This window comes from Fundulus heteroclitus, chromosome 21, assembly GCF_011125445.2.
Source record: "Fundulus heteroclitus isolate FHET01 chromosome 21, MU-UCD_Fhet_4.1, whole genome shotgun sequence".
In the NCBI taxonomy this organism is placed as follows: domain Eukaryota; kingdom Metazoa; phylum Chordata; class Actinopteri; order Cyprinodontiformes; family Fundulidae; genus Fundulus; species Fundulus heteroclitus.
The window spans coordinates 21,439,374-21,459,182 of NC_046381.1; the positions used below are offsets into that span (position 1 = coordinate 21,439,374).

Below are 19,809 nucleotides of genomic sequence, written 5' to 3' on the forward strand. Positions count from 1 at the left end.
ACTTCACGGAGCAGGAAATATGTGAGCCAGTATACCTGGCAATGACACTTTCTGATTCTGAATAATAATAATTTGGGTATAATTACAGTAAGAAGTGTCATTCCATTTGATTTTAGAATATTTATTCCTAACTGAAAATCTATTCCAAAGTTCATGTTGAGCAAATTAACAGTGGCAAAATGTAAAATCTAAGGCTAACAGTGATTTAGATCCCAAATTACATCATAATCAGGTTGCATAAATATTCAAATCTCTTTACAGTACATTACAAAATTAATAAGAGATTACAGCATAAGAAAATTATCAAAAAATAACTCTGCTTTGCTATAATAATGCATAGTAGAGAAACACAGCTGCATAGTGAGACAGTTGGTAGCCCTGTTGCCTTGCCGGGCTACCAACCCAGAAGGCTCTGGGTTCAAATCCCAACCTGGGGTCTTTCTGTAGGGACTTTGCAGAAAGTAAAGTGTTCCTTTCTGGGCACTCAGGCCTTCTCCCTCAGTCCAAAAACATGATTGTTAGGTGAATTGGTCCCTTCCCACCTCTCGCCTTGTGACCAGCCCCCTCCACTACCCCCCTGCAGCCCTGAGCAGACAAGCAGGTATGACGATGGATGGCTGGATAGCACAAAAATAGCGCTGATGAAATTCACACAATTTCAAAATAAAAGCCTGGTTAAAGTTGAGGGCCAAATAATGATATCAATATAGGATTTTCAGAAGTGATATCTCAAACTATTCCTACAGAAATCAGAAAAGCATTTTCTCAAGACATTTTATTTAGAAATCATCCATTCATTGTTTATGTCCTGTTCTACATACTCCGGGTTATTATTATTATTATTATTATTAGTAGTAGTAGTAGTAGTAGTAGTAGTAGTAGTAGTATATAATTATATAATATTATTATATAAGGGCAAAGTTATTATATTTAACTCTGCCCTATGTACTCTATATAAGCTACTGGAACCAGAATTTCCCTGAAGAAGAAATCCCAAGGGATAAATAAAGTTGAGTCTAAGTCTAAGTCTATTGTGAGCGGAGATTTGAGGTTCAAATTTTTCAACATCTTCTGACACATTTTACAACATTGATAGAGTCTGAAAACAGTGCATCATGTGAAATGTAGTGCACTGAACCAAAATGGATACTTACAGAGTGGGGCATGTTTTGTCCAGCCCAGGCAGTCCAGACCAGTGGGGGTGCTCTGAGAGAAAATGTGGTTCTGCAGGGACATCCCACAGAACGGTCTGCTGTGCTCCACAGAGACTTCAGTATCTGTCTGGGGAAAAGGGCTTCTTCTCAGTTACTCATAATATTTTCTACCAAAACACAAGTGAGTAAAAATACAGTTTAAACAAACTGCACAATTAAACTTGTACTTGTATAGCGTTTTAACTAGTCCAACAACCCAAAAGTGTGTTACACTACAATCAGTCATTCACCCACATATAGACACCCTGATGGTGGTGAGCTAGGTTAGTAGCCTCTGCTGCCTTGGGGCAGACTGACAGAGGCAAAGCTGCCATGCATCGGCGCCACCGGGCCCTCTGACCACCAGCAGCAGGTGATTCGTCTAAAGGGTCTTGCCCAAGGACACCACAACTGACACGGTCAGGGGATCGAACCGGCAACCCAGCAATTGCAGGACGAACTCTTGCGCCACTGTCGCAGGGGTTAGGGGATTAACACAGTTTTAACTGAATAAACTGTGAAGTGCAACAGGTTAGAAGGAGTTAAAAATAATGCAAAATCAAGAATGGACAGAGAAACATCACATCTGAGAAGAGGAGCAGAGTTAGAAGCAAATAACTTTGTGAGCAGAAGGCACAGAAATCTTGAGGTGAGGCAGAGGAAGATGAAAGTTAGGATTCCAACATCCATTTTAGGACCATAGCTACATCTTACTTTGGGAATGTTCTCAGAGATCAGGGCTGTGAGATGGCCCATGCGGCCTCTCACACTGCTGGACACTTTGTATTGTATGTCCTTAGCTAATCAATCCAAAGATCAACTGAACACGTTGGTCTTTGTTGCTGGAAAATGCCATGGCAGCACACATCCACCCAGGATCCAGCACTCCCACTGTGAAACACAGAGGCCTTGTTCTCTCCCTTCATGTCCAACAGCTTCCTTTGTCTGGGCTGGCTGGCAAGACAGCCATTGTTCTGTCACCTTTGGAGTGTAAAGTGTCGCCCAATCACAGCAGCATTGTTTACACCAACACTTCCCAGAGAACTTTACAGATTAAAAAAAAAACGTTATCCTAACTTTACAATAGGGCAATTCAACATCTTCCTCTTAAAGTCACCTGAGAGCAGCAACGAAACACATCAAATGTATGAAGAAAAGCTACAGCTATCCAGGTTTTATCTCAACCTTTGATATAACAAAGAAGTTAACTGTTTGTGTTTGTTGGTATCAGATCATGGCGACATTTATACCAAAGCATTTTAAACCTCAGTGGATCGCAAATTCTTTTGACCGTGACTCAGCATATTACCTCTGGTTCCAATGAAATCAGATCAAAGTAGAAACAAATGGAGTTCTCTGAAATCCTAAGAGAGCTAAGAATTTCAGATTTCTCAGATCCACCATTTGGCCTGAGGAGTCCACAGGTTTTTTTTCCTGGGCTTACACAAGCTGTGGGATCTAGGAGATAGAACCTTAATTCAAAGGGACAACTTACATGAGTACATGTAAGTAAATGTCTTGTTCAGGTTTCACGGTGTACTAAAATAACCAATCCACAGTAGAAGGCTTCAGGACACCATTATTGATCTAAAAGTAGATCAACAATGGTGTCAGAATACCAGATTAGAACCACAAAGGGTGTTTGTAGCTGTTCTTTTGTTGCCTTCCAATGATGGTGTTGGTCAGCCAGCTGTGGAGACATGTTCTACACTGTCCACCTTTAAAAAAAAGACCAGGAGCCCAGCTTGTACATGGCTCTTTGGGACTGATCAGTGGGTGTTCCTCTTCAAGGACAGATGTCTGTCACCTGTTACAACATTCACAGTAAAGAATATCTGAAAGTACAGGTGTGCAGGCAGCTGGCTGCAGCACCACCACCCCCACCCCCCTGTTAGTTTCTGCTCTCATCTGCAGGTGTCCTCTGAACAACACCTAGCTGTCCTCCAGTTAGGTGTCGAGGTATGGAGGACAGCCCATTGGTCATCTAAAATAATGAGTTTATCAGGCAGGAAACCAAGTTTCTATGTATGTTTTGTCCACGGATGGCGTGGAGCTAAGATTAGACTGTTTTTTAAAACAAGATTTATTACAAAGAGAAAGAACAACCAATGATAGCACTGACATAACAGAATAGGTATAGAAAAGAGCAACACATCACACAAAAACTAGGGTTTTTATTTTAAAGTGTTTTCACAAGTGATTGCTGTAATTTGATGTCAATAAATACTTTTGACTGGATATTTCACAGGGTAACTCGGAACAGACATTTGATGAACTACAATCATAAGCAGTGTGTCCATGTTCAGTTTGAGTCAGTTCAAAAATACTTTCCTAATCCCAAAGGGAAATAAAACAGATAATGAAATAAAGAACACATTGAATACTGTAGAACTAAATGAACAATGTTGAAAACGGGCTCAATGCGTGCTTTGTACACAAGCATGACCAGAATAAATGTCAGTTTCTTTGTTGTTCTCACAGAATCTACAGTTGACACAAGAGGAGCTTTAGGTCAGTGAAAGGGCAACTCAGTAGGATGGCAAGAGAAAAAAAGTTGAAAGTAATTTATTTTACATTATTAGTCAGAAAAAAACTTGGGTGGTTGGTGGCAGTCATTAGCACTGTTGACTTGCAGCAAGGAGGTCCTACATGCAAGACCTTGCATGAGCTCTGCATGTGTTACTTCTTTCCAGACACTCTGACTTCCCCTGACAGTCCAAAAGCATGGCTATTAGGTTCACTGAACCGTCCAAATTCCCTTTAGGTGTGAACGTATGTGTGTTTGACTGCATGGCTGTGTCTCTGTGTTGCTCTGTAATGGACAGGCAACCTGAAAGCAAATTTTCCCCACAGATTTGAACACATAAATATGACTTTAAACAAAGTTAAAGAGGTATTTCATTTCATCCAAAAAGCATTTATTTCTATATGAACCATTATTCACATACCTTGAACATCTAGTGGTAAAAAATGTGGAATCTATGTTTTATGACACGTTCATCACTAAGGATACCGAATCTAGCAATGGTAGATTACAGGCGTAGAAAACTGATTTACAAGACATAAGTCAGGATGAATAGGAAGGGGCTTGTCTCAGGGCGCAGAAACATTCACATATTATGTATGAGAAACTGAACTAGTGGTTTCCTGGCATTCTGGATTTTAAATGCTCTGAATGTAACAGCACATCATAGCTCTGTATATGGAGCTTTTTCAGACATCTCACTATTTTGGACTTTGTTGGAGAACAGGTGCCATATGATCCAAAACTCTGTCTGCAGAGAATCTACCGGGAGAACCTTACCCCCTCGGTATAAATGATTTTATGATGCTAATATGCAAAAAGAATCATTGCTCTAACCTGGAGGGGAAAAAATGGACTCCCCATCAACAAATGTATGGGTGAGGGAAATGTCATCCTCTGCTTTATATGAAAATGTTTTTGCTATATTGCAAAAGGAAAAGCAGAGGAGTTTGTGGGACTTCTTGAGGTATAATGGTACAGAATTTGGTGACAATCACTTGGCTGCATTTATTACATTTTACTATTTATTTTCTCCTTTTTATTTTTGTGCATTCAAGGGGGGTGGTTCTTTATTTTATTTAATTATCTATGTTTAATACAATGTCCAAAATTATAATAAAAATATTACAAAAATTGTAATGTTTTGTGTAACTTATTTAAAAACTCACACCCCAGGATGCACAGGCAGTGTTCCAATCTGTGGCTAACCCTATTCCCACCTAACTATGGTCATATAGAATAACAAAATGGATATTTTGTTTGGGTTTTTTTAAACCCTGTTATCATCATTTTTATTTATTTTTTGCAAAGACTGACAGTCTAGCCTGATCTTGGTTTAATTCCAAATTTGGATACATTCAGAGACAGGCAGAAGAGGGTGCTAGAGCTTAAACTATTCTGATTTGGCTGATAAAACTACGGATGTGCTGGAGGAAAGGCAATTCAATGTTGCGGTGGCTGAGATGGATTAAATGTCTACCCTTAGAACCACAATGACAGGGCACATTGCAGAACATTCTAATAATCTATGATATATTATCACACACCAGCAACATTTGCTATCAACATCCTGGGAAACATCTAGAACCCTACTTTACAGTGATGCTCAAAACTTGTGTAAATGAAGGTAATTTAGGACATGTAAGCACACCCATGAGCACGAGTGAAGATGTTGAAGAAACAGCTCATGTGTATTAAGGATTAAAGGTTTTACACGTGTTTAATATATCTGTTTAATAAGCAGATTGGTTTTACTTACCTCCAATTGGTTGATGGAGCCAGTGTCATAGAGGCAGAAGTTTGAATGACTGTCTGTCCTGCTTCTGGTTCTGTTTAGAAGTCTGAAACTCAGCATCTCAGGTTTCAGGCTCTTTGGTCTTTCAGGCAGGTGTGCCAGTCCCACCACAGTGACTGATGGACCCATCAGAGTGGCAGACATAGGACTGGTTCTGCTGGAGTGAGAGTGGTGAAAACCTTTACAGTGAGTTACTCGCCTATGGTTGTTGGTTTTGAGGCTGTCCGGCCTAGGAGGGCGCTCAGCCACACTTTTACAGGCTCCTGTGTGGAATCTGAACCGAGAGGACAAATCTTGATGACTAAATGTGGTTGATGAGGAGGGGTCCAACGGTAGGATGGAGCTTGTATGGTTGGGTTGTCGAACTGAAGTATCACCTAAAACAGGTTGGCTAGACAGACAGTTTCTCCTCTCACCCTCACAACTGAGTCTGTGGAGGACTGGAGAGGAGATATGGTTTCCAAGGAGATCAGCTTGTGTCTCAGATTCCAACTCAGCTGTGCTTAAACATTTCAGTTCTTCTGCAGTCAGGTGTTTCAGGAGGCTGTGGATGTAGATGTCCCCTAAAAGGTGTATAGTGGATGTAACTTCCTCAGACGATATCAGGGTCCTGTATTCTTTAACTGCTTTCAAATCCTTTTCACAGTTTCCCAGAGAGTTTTCAGCCTCCAGAAGTGGTACCAAACTATTACAAGCAGGCAGGTCGAGGCACACATCAAAGCATAAATGTTTCCCTATGTTGACTTCTTGTTTTGGCAGACTTACATGTGTGTTCCCTTGATTTTTAAATGTACCAGCATCAGATGACATTGAGAAGTTATCTGTTTTTTGGTGAAAGCTATTATGACACACATCTATGCAGTACTCCTTTTCTTTCAGTTGACAGTCCAATTCAGAACTTGGAACTAAGGTCTTAGGTCGCTCCTTGCTTTCTGAGTTATAAAAGACTGGATGTTCAGCAACAGTATCTATACCCTTCTGCACCTTCTGTGTTTGTGGCTGATCAGCTATCTGAGACACCGTTTCTCCTCTGTGGTGACATCTGAAGCTAGTAGAAGGAAGAACCAACTCAGACTGTCTCATCTCATCATCATGGCGACTGATATCTTCATTGTATTCTCCTGGCTCTGCTGAGCCACCATCTGAGTTTGAATAGTCAAATGTTGTTATAACTTGATCCTGGTTATGATAAATTTTCCACTCTTCTTTAAGATGCACCGGAGAACAGGATGACCCAATGCTTCTATGTCCAACTCTAAAATGCTCTGATAACAGAGGGAAGCAGTCCTCCATCTCTCCAACATTAGAGAAAAACATCTGGCTGTGACTTTGCTCCCACTCCTTCCCTACCTGAAACTTAGGGCTCATTTCAACCGATACAGATACTGGCAGGGTTAAAGGTTTGTCTTCAGAAGGCAACTGACTTAGGGGGTCACCTTCTACTGCTGTTTCCTCCTGGTCTAAGTGATTAGAGAAACAATCTTGGGTTTGCCCTGGAAGGACAGAATCTGAACAACTATGTTTCTGAGATGATTTCCTCCCAGTGAATTCCTCTCTGCCTCCTACCAGAACAGGAGTAACGTCTTTAGAAAGCTTCAGAGGAAATGGATCCTGTGGAATAGAGACTGTTCTCTCTGTAGATAATGTGATAAAATGTGGGGTTCTGGGTTCTCCCTCCTCTGGGAAGCAGGGATCTGACACCCAGGCTTTTGGCAAGATCTCGTACAATCCTCTGTCAGGGCTTTCTTTACAAAGAGACTGAGAGCAACAAACATCTTCCAGCTGTGCCACGGCTTTGATATGTCCATGCCACCCGTTTGTGTGCTCTGACTTTGTGACAAGTTCCCCTGGGATTTTTGAACTCGCAGTACGACTTTCTTTAATTGAACGACAATCAGTGTATTTATTCTTCCCATCACATTCTGTTACATTAGTATAACAAGTAACACATACATCTGTACTGTATTCACAATTCTCCTTCAGTTTCATTTGCTCAGAATGTTTCTGGCTCCCAGAACTGTTACTTGTTTTCCAAGCAGGGTTTTCATCTTGGCAGGAAGTGCTGAGCAGTTCAACATTCTGCACGTTCTTATTCTCAACACTCAGGATTTCAAAGGTCTCATCATGTTTCATCACATGAATATTCATATCCAACTTTCTGATGAGAGGCCATGCTTTGTGATCAGGTTTGTGTTGCTTTAGCTTTGTCTCCCTCATGTTGTCAGTTGGCTCTATCGGTACAATGCAGGTTACTGAGTCAGTATCTCCATCCACAGAACTGGGATTGCTGTCTTCAGACTGCTCATGCATCGGATGTTTTTGAGCCACTTGCAGATGTTTCACATTGGCATCAAAAGAGTCCAGCCTTGTTTTGTTTTTCACATGAGGTTTTGTAAGCGCAGGTTGTAAACTAGAGTAATCCTGATGAAAGTCAAGTTTAAGGTTGAGCTTTTTGGGGGGGGACTTTAAAGAAATATTAGTGTCTACATAGTTTTCTGGGCTTTTTCTTCTGTTACAACTCGATCGCCAAGCATTAATCTCAGTTGCTTCTATGTAACTATTTTCGAATGAGACTGATTCTCTCCTTTGAGGTTTAGTTTGACCAGTGCAGGAACCTCCGCCAACGGAAGATGGAGAAACAATATAGGAATCCTCAAGTTCCAAAAGAGCATAGAGAGAGTCTGCTCTGTTTGGACTGAAATCTGGGATGGTAACACAGTGTTCTTTGCAGTAGTCAACATTTTCCTTAAATGTGTCCCCTTCTTCTATGCTTCTCTCACACCAGTCCAAGGACTTAGTGGTAAAACACCCGTCCTGTAGGGCTAGCTGATCAGCAAGGTTTAGGGACTTTCCAAGGGTGTCATGGTGCTGCAGAGAAGAAGAGGTGCAGACATCAGTCCAGGAACATTACAGGAAACCTGCACAAAATCCTAATAAGTTTTAAAATATTTTACAGTAACAATGTTTGCTGTCATAACACAAGCAAAGTCACATGACTAGCTTTTGGCTCTGGATTTCTGATGATGGTCACTTTCTTATCCTTGTTCTCCTTAAGTTAAACCAGAGGAGTGATTTATGGCCTATTAGATTTTAGTAAGCTAAAATCATACTAGAATTTAAATGAATACAGGTGACTAAAATATGACTAAAACTATATTACAGTTTAGTCAAAACACTGATTAAATTAAATTAAAATATGCTGTCAAAATTTACCAGCATAAAGAGTTCATGACTTCATAGATATCTTATCAAAATATTATATCTTTAAAAGTCTAAATTCTTGTTAGACAGCATGCACCACCGGTGTCCAATTGTATCAGGACTATTTTCTATGCAGCCATTATTTTTGTCAGACTTACAGCAACCCCTGCTGAAACCTATTGATGGAAAAGTTAAATAAACACAAGTGGGACTGTTGCAACTTCTGTTTTAGTGAGCTTGTACAGTTTCAAATACTGGTTTTACTAATTATGCTGAGTTAATAGTGATGACTAATGACAACTGGGGTAAGGAAAATATCTGCCAATAAGTCACAGGCTGGTATTGATTTCTTTCAATTCCTTTTTCAGAAATAATCATTTAGAAAATAGACCAAACAACAAGAGAAAAGAAGGTGGAAATTTGAAACAATTTAAATAAATTCTGAATGTTTTCAGAGCAAGACATTCTGCTATAAAATGCCATTTGCCAGAGTGCCTCACAGCTGTTGATGGATCACTCTCCATTTCACAAGGACTGGACAGACAGGCAGACAGACAGACAGACAGACAGACAGACAGACAGTAGGAAACACAGTTGAGCAAATGGTAACAATATGTATATCAGTGCTGCTGTGTTATTTATGTCTTTACTTTGTCTTTTCAAAACCCCAATGGATTGTGGCAGACAGTCGCCCACACTAAGCCTGGTTCTGCAGGACATTTCTTCCTGTTAAAGTGGATTTTTCCTCTCCACTGTTGCTACATGCATACCGGGTATGAGGGATTGCTGCAAAGTCAACTACACATGTAACTATCCACTATGGCTCCATTCGGATCCAGGAGGAATGAGTATTCTAAGTCAATGACTCAATGCCATCTGCTGGGTTCCCTTAGATAGAAAACTTTTTACCAATTACCAAAAATACTGTTTAACATTTTTATTTTTAGTTTGTGTCTCAATCAAATTTACAATCTTTACAGTAGTTATATATAGAATTATATATAACTACTATATATATATAAGTTATATATAAATAAAGAGTTATCTCATAGAATTCAACCCCACTCCCACACATGGATGTATTATGGAACAGGAAGTACTCTGCTCAGTGGGGAATAGTGGTCAAACAGTAGTGCTCTCTAGCCATTGCCAATGATTAGCATGTCACTTTAAAAGACAACATAAAAGAATACTACCTTTATTTAGGTGCAAACATATGCTTAAAACATCTGATTGTTAATAGGTGAATGAGAAGTAGTTTACTTGTTACCATTTACTAGACTGTACAAAAGTCTTTGACCATAGTTTCAATGGGAGCATGACATGTAATAATAATTTTGTTAAGACAGATCATTTAACGTGTTTCTTATTAGGATACAAGATTACAAACAACCATATCCATCAAAAAAAATTTAAAATCCTACACTATGAATCAATACTTACTCTCCAGATTCTTAGAGCATCAGTTGTTCTCAGAACAGCAACACAAATGCGTGCAGCAAACCAGCTCAGAGCTGCTCCCATGATGTCCTAACTTAAACACCTATAGTCATCTACTCTCACCAGCTACGTGCTAGTGGTTTCTTCATACACGTCTCTTCCATTGTCTCTAAAACATTGTCCATGATTTCCAATCCATAAATTTGAAATTGTAGATTCATCATTTGTTCTCCAATCTGATGTGTCTGCGCTCACTGAAAAGCTGGTAGAAGTACAAGGAAAACACCGAAAAGACCAGGAAGCTCTATTTTAACTAACTGTTAGCAGTGTGGTCCCACAACAGGTCCACTCTAATCCAGCCTCAAAAGAGCATGTCCACAGTGACCTGTGCATAACAGAGAAAGACACTAAGAAGCCCTGCTATAAATACAGAGCGTCAGGTTCAGGCAGTCATCCTTGCAGCTTACACTACATGGGGACAAGATCCTTAATAAGAGCTAGCACAAATCACATTAGCTAACATTAGCTCCTTCGGTTCAGCAGACTCTGTAACTATACAGTCACTGGCAAAAACTGATTGAAACTGATTGATTATTTGATCTCCAGTGTTTTCAATGTTGTAATCTGCTGTCTCTCAGTAGACGGTAAGTTAAGTAATTACTTAGTTACATGATCATTAATTTCTGTGTCCCAAACACTCTCAAAACAACTTTACTTTCCAAAATGAATTTCCTGCTTCTACCAGATGTTTTGCGTGATCCACAGCATTTAAAGACTGTAACTGCAGTCCTCAAATTACCCAGAGTGGAGTGTTTTAAAGAAGCTTAAAGGCTTAACAAAGCTCCCTTTCCAGCAAATAGGGGGTAGCTGATTGACTCCTAACTACATCCATCTGAGCCGCCACATAATCCAGATTAGGTATGTGCTAAAATACTCCAGTCATAACAAAGTACAAAGAAAGAGGACATATTAATGAATAAAAAGGGGAGTTTTATGGTCTCATAAGTATGTTCCTTTATCTTTTACCTATTTCAGATCTATGACAGACTGTAATTATTTTTGTCATAAGGTATTTGTAAATCAGGGCAAACAAACATAACATGCAGGGTACCCTGCGACTCAGTCCATTATTCAACATCTATATGATAATGATAATCATCTTCATTGTCATTGCAACATGCATTCTAAAGAAATTTGTTCTCTGCATTCAACCCATACCCTTGGGGATCAGTGGGCTGCCACTGTGCAGCACCCGCGGAGCAATCGGGGGTTAAGAGTGGTAGTCTGTGAGAGTTGAACCCAGAACCTTTATGGGGTATGGGGTACTACAACATCTCCTACAATAAGTATGCTTATGTAAACTTTATTTATGTGTCACCACTTGACCGTGGTCCACTACAATAACTGAGTCAGTGTGTCAAAGATATCCATGAGTGGCTGGGTCATAATTTCAAACTGCTTAAGGCCGAAGACATTGTTTTCAGTCCCAAAAGGTTAGAAATCAAAACAGAACTATACTCCACAGAGCTACATTTGGTGAGCAAGCAATAAACCTAGGTACATTGGATTCACGCCCAAAAGAACACCCAAACTTTAACAGCCATATAAAGCCAAATCAAATCAGCCAATAAATTAATAAGCCTACTAGCACCTTAAAATATTGCCAGAATAAAACGCACATTGCACCACTCCTTCAATCATTGTACATTTTCCCTCTTTAAAAAAAGACTGAATTTTTCATCATTAATTAAGGAGAATAAAAATAATCCTAGATTTCTCTTTAGTACGGTTGCTAAACTTACCCAGAGCCACACCTCCGTTGATCCATCCATTCCCTTGGCTCTTAGAAGTAATGACTTTATGGGATTCTTCATAAATAAAATTTATTCCATTAAAAATAAAATAATTGGCATCCTCCCGAACATGATTGCCTTGCCCTCAGTAAGTGAGGCAGCATTGGAGGAATCTTTAGAACCTGCACAGTGTCTGAACTGTTTAGAAGCAGTAGAGCTTTCTGAGCTATCTAAAATTTTAGCTTCATCTAAACCTTCTACCTGTATGTTAGACCCAATCCCAACCAAGTTGTTTAAGGACATATTGTAATGATCAGAGGCAGGGGACCCAGAATTCAACCAGACCAGCAGAGGTTTGTTCAAAGGAAAGGCTCTTTAATAACAAAATAAAAAAAAAACAGGGAAAAATCCAAAATAGACCGTACAACCAAAAGACGGTATAAAAATAGACGGACGAGCAGGGCAGACAGGGCAGGAACAGGCAGGACTGAATGGCTAAGGTTTCTGGAAAAACAGGGGGTCAAAAATCCAAAATCAAACCAACAAACAGAAATTTGCAGGAGGAGACTCATCGACATTCAACAAGACAACCTGGCACTGATGTCTGGTCTCAGCAGTTTATATGGAGGTGGAATCAGGTGAAGCCGGTGAAAGGTGATTGCAGCAGGGGTGGAGTTAGGCAGGTGTGCAGAGTAAGTAATTAGACCAGACATCAGTGCTGAGGCTCAAAACAAGAACAGATGAAGACATAACTAAAACAGTAAACAAGAATCTAAACAAGAATCCAGACAAGACAGAACTCAAAGACAGCCAGATAATAAAAGACAGGAGAGAGAAGGAAAACTAAAACTAACATAAACCAGAACAGCACTCAGAATATTACACATATTCCCTTTGATCAGTGGCACTATTTTAGACATGATTAATCTATCCTTAGTAAATGGATATGTACCACAGGCTTTTAAAGTAGCTGTTATTAAACCTTTACTTAAGAAACCTTCTGTTGATCAAGATGAGTTAGTAAATGACAGACCTATATCTAATCTTATTTTCCTATCTAAAATTCTTGAGAAAGTAGTTGTTAATCAGCTTTGTGAACATTTACAAAGTAATGACCTACTTGAGGAGTTTCAGTCAGGCTTCAGAGCTCATCATAGCACTGAAACAGCTCTGGTGAAGGTCACTAATGATATTCTCATGGCCTCAGATAATGGACTTGTGTCTGTACTTGTCCTGTTAGATCTCAGTGCTGCAGTTGATCACAATATTCTCCTACAAAGACTTGAGCATACTGTAGGGATTAAAGTCTAAGTTGCACATAAAATGTATTTTAACGCAGATGCATTCAAATAGTCACCAGAGTAAAGAAATGTTTATTATATGTGAATTATGTGCGCTGTTTGGAAGTAATTTCGATTAAACTTGCTGTATATGCAAATGAGCCTGAACATTCCTCAATCGGCCAATCTGGTATGTGACGTCACACACAGAACGAGTACCGTGCATCTGGCAATAACACTGCCTGCTAACACTACGACTTTCCTCGCTCGTGAAGTGTGAATTGCATACAACACTTTTGTCACTGTCGGCAATCCAGTCCTTTCGCGTTTCTTTTAAGAATTTATCCCATTTCTTTTGGACGTTTTGATCCACCGGCCAAGTATGTAGCGATACTTTCTGGCCTACCGCGGTGAAGTTGGTTTGATATTGGACATTCAAGCTCCACGGAATCAGCGGAGCACTCTTGAGAAACAAAAATCAAATCAGATTTGTTGACAGTTCCTAACTGTACCACCAAATATGGGAGAAGGGAGCAGCTGAGAGATGCTGGCCGAAATCTGAGTCCTTCAACCGGATCAACCGTGAGCTAGATCCCGCTCAAAGTACACGTGGATCCGCAGATTTGGTGTGTGAAAGAAGATCCCGGAAAACATGCATATATATCCTGGTTCGCTGTACCGGTTGTACAATGTAAACAATGTGTGTTTCTATGCAAGTTCGATTTGCGCATTCTTGGTGTTCTTGAACTGACGTCACACTGTCGGAAATGGCCGATCGTAAACGGAGGCAGCACTCAAACGCGAAATACCATAATCGGTGTAAAAAATGTGCGATATTTCATATTTAAACTTCATTTGAACACTTTTGATACATGAAAATTCAAAGTTTACCTTGTTCTGGAAGTTATTCAACGGTTTTCAGGATATTTCTTCGGTACAAGACTTAGACTTTAAGGGTAAAGCATTAGGCTGGTTTAAATCTTATCTATCTGACAGATTCCAGTTTGTTCATGTTAATAATAAATCTTCTTCAAATTCTAGGGTCATCTGTGGAGTACCACAGGGTTCAGTCCTTGGACCAATTCTCTTTACTATATATATGCTTCTGATTGGCAAAATTATCAGACAGCATGGGGTTAATTTCCACTGTTATGCTGATGACACTCAGCTATATTTATCCATAAATCCTGATGAATCCAATCAGTTACTTCGACTGCAGTCATGTCTTGATGACATCAAAAGCTGGATGAGTTTAAATTTCCTGCATTTAAATTCTGACAAGACAGAAGTTGTAATCTTTGGGCCAGAGTCCTCAAAAAATAATCTTCTTAACCAATCACTTAATCTGGATGGCATTAACTTGGCCTCTGGTAATAAAGTAAAAAATCTTGGTGTTATTTTTGACCAAGACATGTCATTTAAATCCCATATTAAACAGGTTTCCAGAGTTTCCTTTTTTCACCTCCGGAATATCGCCAAAATTAGAAACATTCTGTCCAGGGGTGATGCTGAAAAACTAGTCCATACATTTGTTACTTCAAGGCTGGACTATTGTAATTCTTTACTATCAGGAAGTCCACAAAATGCAGTTCAAAGCCTTCAGCTGATCCAATATGCTGCAGCAAGAGTTCTGATGAAAATCAACAAGAGGGATCATATTTCTCCAATTTTAGCTTCCCTTCATTGGCTTCCTGTTAAATCAAGAATAGAATTTAAAATTCTTCTTCTAACGTATAAAGCCCTTAATAATCAAGCTCCATCATATATCAGAGCTCTGATTACCCCGTATGTTCCTAACAGAGCACTTCGCTCTCAGACTGCAGGTCTGCTGGTGGTTCCTAGAGTCTCTAAAAGTAGAATAGGAGGCAGATCCTTTAGCTATCAGGCTCCTCTCCTGTGGAACCAACTCCCAGTTTTGGTCCGTGAGGCAGATACCCTGTCTACTTTTAAGACTAATCTGTTGATGGAGTTTTTAGCTAAAGTTACCTGAATAAAACAATTCAAAACATTATACTCACCGAGTCTTAAAGTTATTAAAATCCTTGTCTGTGCTCTGCTCCTTTCCTTCCAAAAGGCATGGTCTGACAGCAAAACAAGTCCAGACGGGTCAGCCTTGTACTACGCTTTTAACGGACACTTAAGAGATTTTTAAATTGTACTAACTGAACACACTTCTAAGTTAAGTTACGGTCGAAATGTCTGTCCAAAATCCATTTATTATTGAGTTAAGAAACATTTTTTATGCTGAAAAAGCACTTGATTTTAAGCTATACCTACTAACCCCATGAATCATTTCTTAGTGTGCCAGCATCACACTGCTCACTCTCTGTCATGACAAATCAAGCTGCTGTTTCCCCCCATCCTGAACACAATGATTCAGGGTTTCAAATATGGCTAGTGAATAACTTAGCCTGTTAGCTTAAGGCCTTAATCTCAGTTAAACCTTAAAACACGATAAAAACTAGAGACATATCCAATGAGCTGATGATTCAGAGCATGTGTTGAGTAATCCAGGCAGAGTTTTGGCAAAGCATGTATCACGGCTTGTGTCAACGTAGTTGGGGACGTTTGAAGCCTCGTAAGCCAGACATACTACAGGATTCATAAAATTTTTAACTTGAACCCTTAATTTTTTAAATTTTACAGTGCCTCTACGTTTTCCTTATTTATTCAATTCGGCAGGTTGTGCGTGATTCAATAGGGCAGCTAAACGCTACAGATTCCCCCGTCACATCTAGTTGTCATTTGCAATTTAAGAGTCATTTTTAGCTTTTAAATCAGCAGGAAAGAAGAGAGTGTTGGAACAGACTATCCCATCTTTTATAAACTTGCTGTCGCTCTTCAGCCTCATTCACTTTATATGTGCCCTGTCAAAAGATATTTAATAACCCAGTTGTGAAAGACAGTGTTTAATGATTTCCATTGGCTCAGTGGTTAAGTTATGATATTTCATTAGTGAGCCTGAGATTCATCTCCCCACTGAGCTTTATAGATTTTTTTCCCCCAGTTTTAGCTTATAAGACTTTTAACTTGAAGACGTTTTACCTGGTTAAATAAAGAAGTGAATAAATATCTTTATTGTCCCACAATGGAGAAATTTGGGATCATTAGTTATAAGCACAATTACAAAGTAATGTAAGCAGAATTACATCTAAATCCTCAACCCACTTTCCATTTCTCCTTTCAATTCAGCTATTATATCATAGAGACATATCAAGATCATACTATGATCATGGCCAGAATTTGTTTACCGGCATCACACACATCATTCATTTATTCAGACTGAAGCTTGAAACACTGAATTTGTGTCAATCGCTCTGCTTGTTATACATTTATTATCCACTTGATGGCGCAGTATTGTAAATTAACTATCCTGATGTCCCAACATGAATGTTGAGCAGTACTTAGTGCTTGAGGAGGCTTTATTTCACCATCACTAGTAAAAACACATTAGAAATAAACAATCTTACAGTGCCTCTATGTTTCCTTATTCATCTCTGCCAAAACTCTGCCTTTGTGCCCCATTTTGGTGACTTTGGGGGCGCCTATTGTGATGAATTAGGAGCGGCTAATAAACACTCCAGCTCAGGGTGAAGCTCTCATTTGCGCCTGGGTGAGTTCTACCCGGATCTCCAGTGGGCTGTGCTCGGCCTGTGCTTGGATCGACCTATGGGTGGTTGCAGCACGCTGGATCAAAAGTGTTTGTTTAGGCTTTCTGGGGATCAGTTTATGCGCTTGAGTGGTTTTCTACATGACTTGCAGATGTGTAGTTTGGATTCCTCCAGCCACAGGGAATTCTTCATGACGTCTCAGATCAGCTTTCCTGCAAAACCTGAGAAAGATCACAAAATATGTTTTCTGTAGAGGCCGGTTCATTATTTTGACATTTGATTCAGCAGAAAACAGACTTTGGTCCCAGTTTGAAGGTATTTAATGCCTCCCCAATGCTGCTCCAGGCAGCAGTGAAAAAAGAGAGCGATTCCAACCGAATGAAAGGTTTTATAGAATCCCAGGAGACAGTTCCTAAGGGGAGGGTAGTCTGCTAGTTCTTATAGCATTTCTTATAGCTATCAGAGTACAGTTTTACATTTATATTTTTCCTGGCTGAACCATACTTAGAACATCAGCACTCGAGAAACAGAAATGTATTTTTATAGTGTGAAGGATATTTGAAAAACATAAACTACCAGTTGTGAAGTTTTTTGAATAAAAAATGTAAACAAAAAAAGAAAAAAAGAAAGCAGACAGTTAAAGGTTATTCTCAAAACTACCCCAAAGACTTCTGTACCAATAGCAGTGTGCTAACCTTATATACTATAAGAGCAGACAAGCATGATTAACACACAGGGCGGAATATTAAATGAAAATAGAGACAAGTCCTCTAATCCTTGGATAGTCCTGGACTCTCCCTGAAATGGTCACTCACACCAGTAGAATCACTACTTGTGGTGATGAGATGTACTGAAGTAGTAGATTTTGAACTTTAAATTCTCTGGTGCACAAGCTATAGTACCACACAAGGAATTCTATTTGGTCATAACTTAACAAACAAAACTTATTTTTAAATATAAATTAGTTCATGCATTTTCCATTTCATAAGCATATTGCTTTAAGTTTTTCTCCTGAGGCATGTTTACAGAATTTACAATCAGTTAGTTCAAGAGGAAGTGTGACGATTCCTGAGCAATCCCTGAGCAACTAGTAGGCATTTGCCTGTCAATAACAGAAGAGAGGAATAAAAGTTATATAAAGAATAGAAATAGATCTTTATTTGTCATTGCAATTGTATGAAATTTGTCTTCTGCATTTAACCCATCCCTCAGACCAATGGGAAGCTTTACTGAGCCCAGGAAGCAATATGAGGGTAGGTGTCTAGCTCAGAGACCCATGGTGGCAGTCTGCAGTGTTCAAGCTGGGTACTTGCAGCCTTATCAGATCGCCAGCACTCTTGGGCTGTCATGATTCAAGGACCTTGTTTCATAAAATTCATCGAGGCAAAATTATCTCGAAGCTTCGTTACATTGTTTATTTAGTCAGCGTACTGAGTTGCGGCCACAAGCCTAATGCTATTATGTGAAAACCGAGAGTGTCATGGTTTAAGTTTTGTTTAGCTTCTTTGTTATTTTGCAGTTCACTCAGCTCTCCCTTGCTCAGCTTTAGTCACACCTCTGGACACTAATTAGTTTTCATTCCCGTCACATGTCAGGCTGCAATTACCCCTGATCTGTTGCCACCTGTGTTCACCTCTTTATAAGACTCACCTCATTCTGTTCTCGTCGCCGGTCCATAGCGTTCACTCCCGCTCAGTCTCTGCCAGAATCCTTTGTCAGCTCAGTTTTTTGTTCCAGTCAGCCTCAAGACTTCCTTCAACTTTGTTTTTTGTTACAGTCAGCCAATAGACTTTCCATCAGCTTTGTTTTGTTCCAGTCTCAGCCTAGATCCAGCTCAGCTCTGTTCACGACTCCCGGTGAGCTGTTCTGCTTTCAAGTTCCAACTCCTGTTCTCAACTCCTGGTGAGCTGTTCTGGTCTCCAAGTCCTCAGCTCAGATGCACCGTCCTGGTCTCTAGTCTTCAGCTCCAGAATTCCCCCTGGTCAGTCTCTCTACACGCCTCCTGCCGGCCAGCTTCAGCACCCTACACCTCCGTCTGTTGAAAGACTCTGGGTTCCATCATCATCCATCTTCCACACTATTCAATAAACTCACTCCTAAGAACTAGCTCTGTGTGTGCGTGCTGTGTCCGGGTTCATCCTAGAAAAATATCATGACAGAGATGTGTGCAGCGACGGTGAGTTTGTTAGGTTGTCCTTTAAAATGAAGTATGAGGGACAGAAGAAAACAAAGCATCTGGTTTTTAGTTCAAAGATGTTGGGGACAACAAAGCAGAGCTCCTTCACTGCAGGATGAACGTAACTTTAAGAGCAGGTTCCACTAAAAACCTGAAGAGACATATCAGAGCTGTCAATTTAGAAGACTGTTTGGTCTTTGGATGTCTTTGTAGTTAATTTGTGCAATAAAAAGGTTTGACGAAAATATAACATTGCTCTGTAAATCAACTACTGATTTTCCTTAAATTTTTAACTTGAACCCTTAATTTTTACATGAATATTATCCATTACTAATTGCAGAGTATTTTTGTTTCTCTTCTGCTGTACAGTTTAATTTTAAATAGTGCTTTTTTCATATTAATTAATCTTGTGTGGGGTCTAGGCCTACCTGTTTTGCCACTGTCACATGCACATTTTCCCACTGTGGGACAGTAAAGGTATTTCTTTTCTATTGAACATAGCTAACAATAGTTTGAAAGAAGGCAGTATTTATTATGCCTGAATCTAAAGCTTTGTACCTTATTTGATGTGTAATTATTGTATTGTCTATTTGTGGACTAAACAAACTAAGAGTTTAATTTAACCCTGAAGTACACTAGAAGAGTTCTGTTTCATATGAATAGAATTATGCTTTAATCTAAAAAAAAAAAATCCAGTGTGAAACTTTATGCATTTTTTTCATTGTGACCATTTTCACTAAAGGCAGCTGCACTGTATTAATATTACCAGAAAGTCAACCAGAAAGGGCTGAGCTTT

The 19,809-nt window shown here is 39.5% G+C and overlaps 1 protein-coding gene across 9 annotated transcripts in view; it reads right to left on the reverse strand.

Annotated features, from left to right (window-relative positions):
- arhgef4 (Rho guanine nucleotide exchange factor (GEF) 4) overlaps positions 1–7,587 on the reverse strand; it is a 155,513-nt gene extending 147,926 nt beyond the window's left edge. For 2 of the 9 annotated variants that reach the window (XM_036125239.1, XM_036125238.1), the window contains exons 1-2: positions 5,477–6,666; positions 1,155–1,281 (exon numbers count right to left, since the gene is read on the reverse strand). In XM_036125239.1, coding sequence (XP_035981132.1) covers positions 1,155–1,281; positions 5,477–6,595 — 1,246 coding nt within the window. In that variant the 5' untranslated portion in view covers positions 6,596–6,666. Of the gene's footprint in view, positions 1–1,154; positions 1,282–5,476 lie in introns of all 9 variants that reach the window. The other 7 variants (XM_036125235.1, XM_036125234.1, XM_036125233.1 and 4 more) reach the window with 6 other exon arrangements.
- Between the last annotated feature and the right edge of the window lie 12,222 nt (positions 7,588–19,809).